The sequence below is a fragment of the Falco naumanni genome, unplaced genomic scaffold, assembly GCF_017639655.2.
Source record: "Falco naumanni isolate bFalNau1 unplaced genomic scaffold, bFalNau1.pat scaffold_485_arrow_pat_ctg1, whole genome shotgun sequence".
NCBI classification, from domain to species: Eukaryota; Metazoa; Chordata; class Aves; order Falconiformes; family Falconidae; genus Falco; species Falco naumanni.
This window is the reverse complement of record NW_024427541.1, coordinates 1-3,536: the sequence shown is the minus strand read 5'-3', so window position 1 is coordinate 3,536 and position 3,536 is coordinate 1. Positions and strand designations below refer to the sequence as shown.

The 3,536-nt window shown below is 64.3% G+C and overlaps 1 protein-coding gene across 1 annotated transcript; it reads right to left on the bottom strand.

Moving 5' to 3' along the window:
• Window positions 1-836: 836 nt before the first annotated feature.
• On the bottom strand, window positions 837-2,992 carry LOC121082252 (DNA-directed RNA polymerase II subunit RPB1-like). Its single transcript, XM_040581602.1, has 2 exons — window positions 2,733-2,992; window positions 837-1,136 (listed from the first exon to the last, which is right to left on the bottom strand). The coding sequence occupies exons 1-2, from the start codon at window positions 2,940-2,942 to the stop codon at window positions 837-839; spliced, it is 510 nt and encodes a 169-aa protein (XP_040437536.1). The 5' UTR covers window positions 2,943-2,992.
• Between the last annotated feature and the right edge of the window lie 544 nt (window positions 2,993-3,536).

Sequence of the window (3,536 nt, the reverse complement as noted above, 5' to 3'; positions counted from 1 at the left end):
AGCTCCCCAGATGCTCTCAAAGCTCCCCCAGGACCCCTCAAAGCTCCCCAGATGCCCTCAAGTATCACCCAGGACCCTCCAAAGCTCCCCAGATGCCCTCAAGGCTCACCCAGGACCCCTCAAAGCTCCCCAGATGCCCTCAAGTATCACCCAGGACCCCCCAAAGCTCCCCAGATGCCCTCAAGTATCACCCAGGACCCCCCAAAGCTCCCCAGATGCCCTCAAGGCTCCCCCAGGACCCCTCAAAGCTCCCCAGATGCCCTCAAGTCTCACCCAGGACCCCTCAAAGCTCCCCAGATGCCCTCAAGGCTCACCCAGGACCCCTCAAAGCTCCCCAGATGCCCTCAAGTCTCACCCAAGACCCCTCAAAGCTCCCCAGATGCCCTCAAGGCTCCCCCAGGACCCCCCAAAGCTCCCCAGATGCCCTCAAGGCTCCCCCAGGACCCCTCAAAGCTCCCCAGATGCCCTCAAGGCTCACCCAAGACCCCCCAAAGCTCCCCAGATGCCCTCAAGTCTCTCCCAGGACCCCCCAAAGCTCCCCAGATGCCCTCAAGGCTCCCCCAGGACCCCTCAAAGCTCCCCAGATGCCCTCAAGTCTCACCCAGGACCCCTCAAAGCTCCCCAGATGCCCTCAAGGCTCCCCAGGACCCCTCAAAGCTCCTCAGATGCCCTCAAGTTTCACCCAGAACCCCCAGCAAACCTCAAAGATGCCCTCAAGGCTCACCCAGGACCCCCCAAAGCTCCCCAGATGCCCTCAAGTATCACCCAGGACCCCCCAAAGCTCCCCAGATGCCCTCAAGTCTCACCCAGGACCCCTCAAAGCTCCCCAGATGCCCTCAAGGCTCCCCCAAGACCCCCCAGAGACCCCCAGCGTGCCCCCTGGACCCACCAGCATTGATCTTCTCAGCGATCTGCTCCATGGTGAGCTTGCGGTCGGTCATGTGCTTGCGGTCCAGCTCCACGCGGAGGAGCCAGGGCGAGATGCGGCTGACATCGAAGTCGGGCATCTCATAGTAGACGTTGACCCACTCCTGGTCCTCGGCCACCACCGTGCTCTGGGGGTTGGGGTCGTAGTAGATGGCGGTGTTGGCCGTCACCTTGCGTAGGGTGGTGTGCTCCAGGCGGCACAGGATGTCCTGGGGGTGACATGGCATCAGCACGGGGACGTGGGAGAGGAGGACTCGGGGAGGACAGGGAGGACACGAGAGGTGACGTGAGGATCTGGGGTGGAGGACACGGGGATGACATGGAGAACATGGAGACCACCACAGGGCCACGAGCTCATGACGCCATGAGGCCACCACAGCACTGGGCTGGGGGCGGGGATGAGACAGTGGTGACATGAGGCCACGGGGCCACCACAAGAAGACGAAGCCACGGGGCCACCACGAGAAGACAAAGCCACGGGGCCTCCACAAGAAGACAAAGCCATGGGGCCACCAGGAGAAGACAAAGCCACGGGGCCATCACGAGAAGACAAAGCCATGGGGCCACCAGGAGAAGACAAAGCCACGGGGCCATCACGAGAAAACAAAGCCATGGGGCCACCATGGGGCTGCATGGCCATGGCAAGGTCACAACACTGTGGGGCCACCATGAGAAGACGAAGCCACGGGGCCACCATGAGAAGATGAAGCCACGGGGCCACCATGAGAAGATGAAGCCACAGGGCCACCACAGGGCTGCGTGGCCATGGCAGGGTCACAACGCTGTGGGGCCACCATGAAAAGAAAAAGCCATGAGGCCACCATGAGAAGATGAAGCCACAGTGGCCCCGTGGTGGCCGTGTGGACTTGGCAGGGCCACGAAGCCATGGGGCCACCACCAGAAGACGAAGCCATGGGGCCACCACGAGAAGACAAAGCCACGGGGCCACCACGAGAAAACAAAGCCGTGGGTCCACCATGGGGCTGCATGGCCATGGCAAGGTCACAACACTGTGGGGCCACCATGAGAAGACGAAGCCACGGGGCCACCATGAGAAGACGAAGCCACAGGGCCATCACAGGGCTGCGTGGCCATGGCAGGGTCACAACGCTGTGGGACCACCATGAAAAGAAAAAGCCATGAGGCCACCACGAGAAGATGAAGCCACAGTGGCCCCGTGGTGGCCGTGTGGACTTGGCAGGCCCACAAAGCCACGGGGCCACCACGAGAAAACAAAGCCATGGGGCCACCACGGGGCTGCGTGGCCATGGCAGGGTCACAACACCATGGGGCCACCACAGGAAGACGAAACTGTGGGGCCACCACGGGAAGATGAGGCTACAGGGCCACCACGGGAAGACAAAGCCATGGGGCCACCACGGGGCTGTGTGGCCATAGCAGGGTCACAACACCATGGGGCCACCACGAGAAGACGAAACCATGGGGCCACCACGGGAAGACGAAGCCATGGGGCACCACGAGAAAACGAAACCATGGGGCCACCACGGGAAGACGAAGCCATGGGGCCACCACGAGAAGACAAAACCATGGGGCCACCACGAGAAGACGAAACCATGGGGCCACCACAGGAAGACGAAGCCATGGGGCACCACGAGAAGACGAAACCATGGGGCCACCACGGGGCTGCGTGGCCATCCTGGGGCTGTGAGGCCACCATGGGGCCACCTAGGATAGGACCTCCAGCCAAGAAGGAACCCCAGGAGCCAGGTTCCTGCTGCTCCCCTCACCCACGACGCCCCACGGCCCCACCCCCACGACGTCCCCTCGTCCCCACGGCGTCCCACCTTGGCCCGCTCGGCGTCGCGGGCGCTCTGGCCCAACAGGAAGACGGTGAGCGACGGCGTCTTGGGTTTCTTGGAGATGTTGATGAGCTCCTTCAGGCGGGGGACGCCCAGGGTGACGTTCTTGGCCGAGACCCCCGCGTAGTGGAAGGTGTTGAGGGTCATCTGGGTGGCCGGTTCCCCCAGCGACTGGGCCGCCAGCGCCCCCACCATCTCCCCGGGGTGAGCCTGGGGGGAGGGGAGGGGAGGGGAGGGGGCGTCAGAGGGACCCCAAGAAGGTCCCACGGCTGCACCCAAACCCCCCTGAGATGTGGCTCCACCAAGACACCCCCGAGGACCAACCACGGGACCGCCCCAAACTGGGACCGAGGAACGCCCCAACTGGGGTCCCCAGGCTCCATTGTCTGCCCCGGGGCGGAGGGGGGGGGGGAGGGGGTCCTGGGGGGGGACCCCAGACCCGCCCCAGGGGGCACCAACCCCCCCCGAGATGTGGCTCCACGAGGATCGTCCACCTGGAGTCAACCCGGCGCCCCAACCCCCGGATCTGCCCCATAAACCCCGCAGCCGCCCCTCCCCCACGGCTGGATCTGCCCCCCCAGACCCCCGGATCTGACCCCAGACCTGACCCCTAAAGCCCCAGACCCCCAGATCTGACCCCCGACCCCCGGACCTGCCCCCAGAGCCCCCAATCTGACCCCTAAAGTCCAAGATCTGCCCCCAGACCCCCAGACCTGACCCCAGACCCCAGGATCTGACCCCTAAACCCCCGTATTTGACCCAAAACCCCAGATCAGACCCCAGACCCCC

Bases quoted from the DNA above. Each gene is read 5' to 3' on its own strand.
- LOC121082252 (XM_040581602.1), bottom strand. From the start codon at position 2,942: ATGGTGGGGGCGCTGGCGGCCCAGTCGCTGGGGGAACCGGCCACCCAG. The intron at 1,137-2,732 runs GTGGGACGCCGT...TGTCACCCCCAG, and splicing joins GCGACGCCGAGCGGGCCAAG to GACATCCTGTGCCGCCTGGA.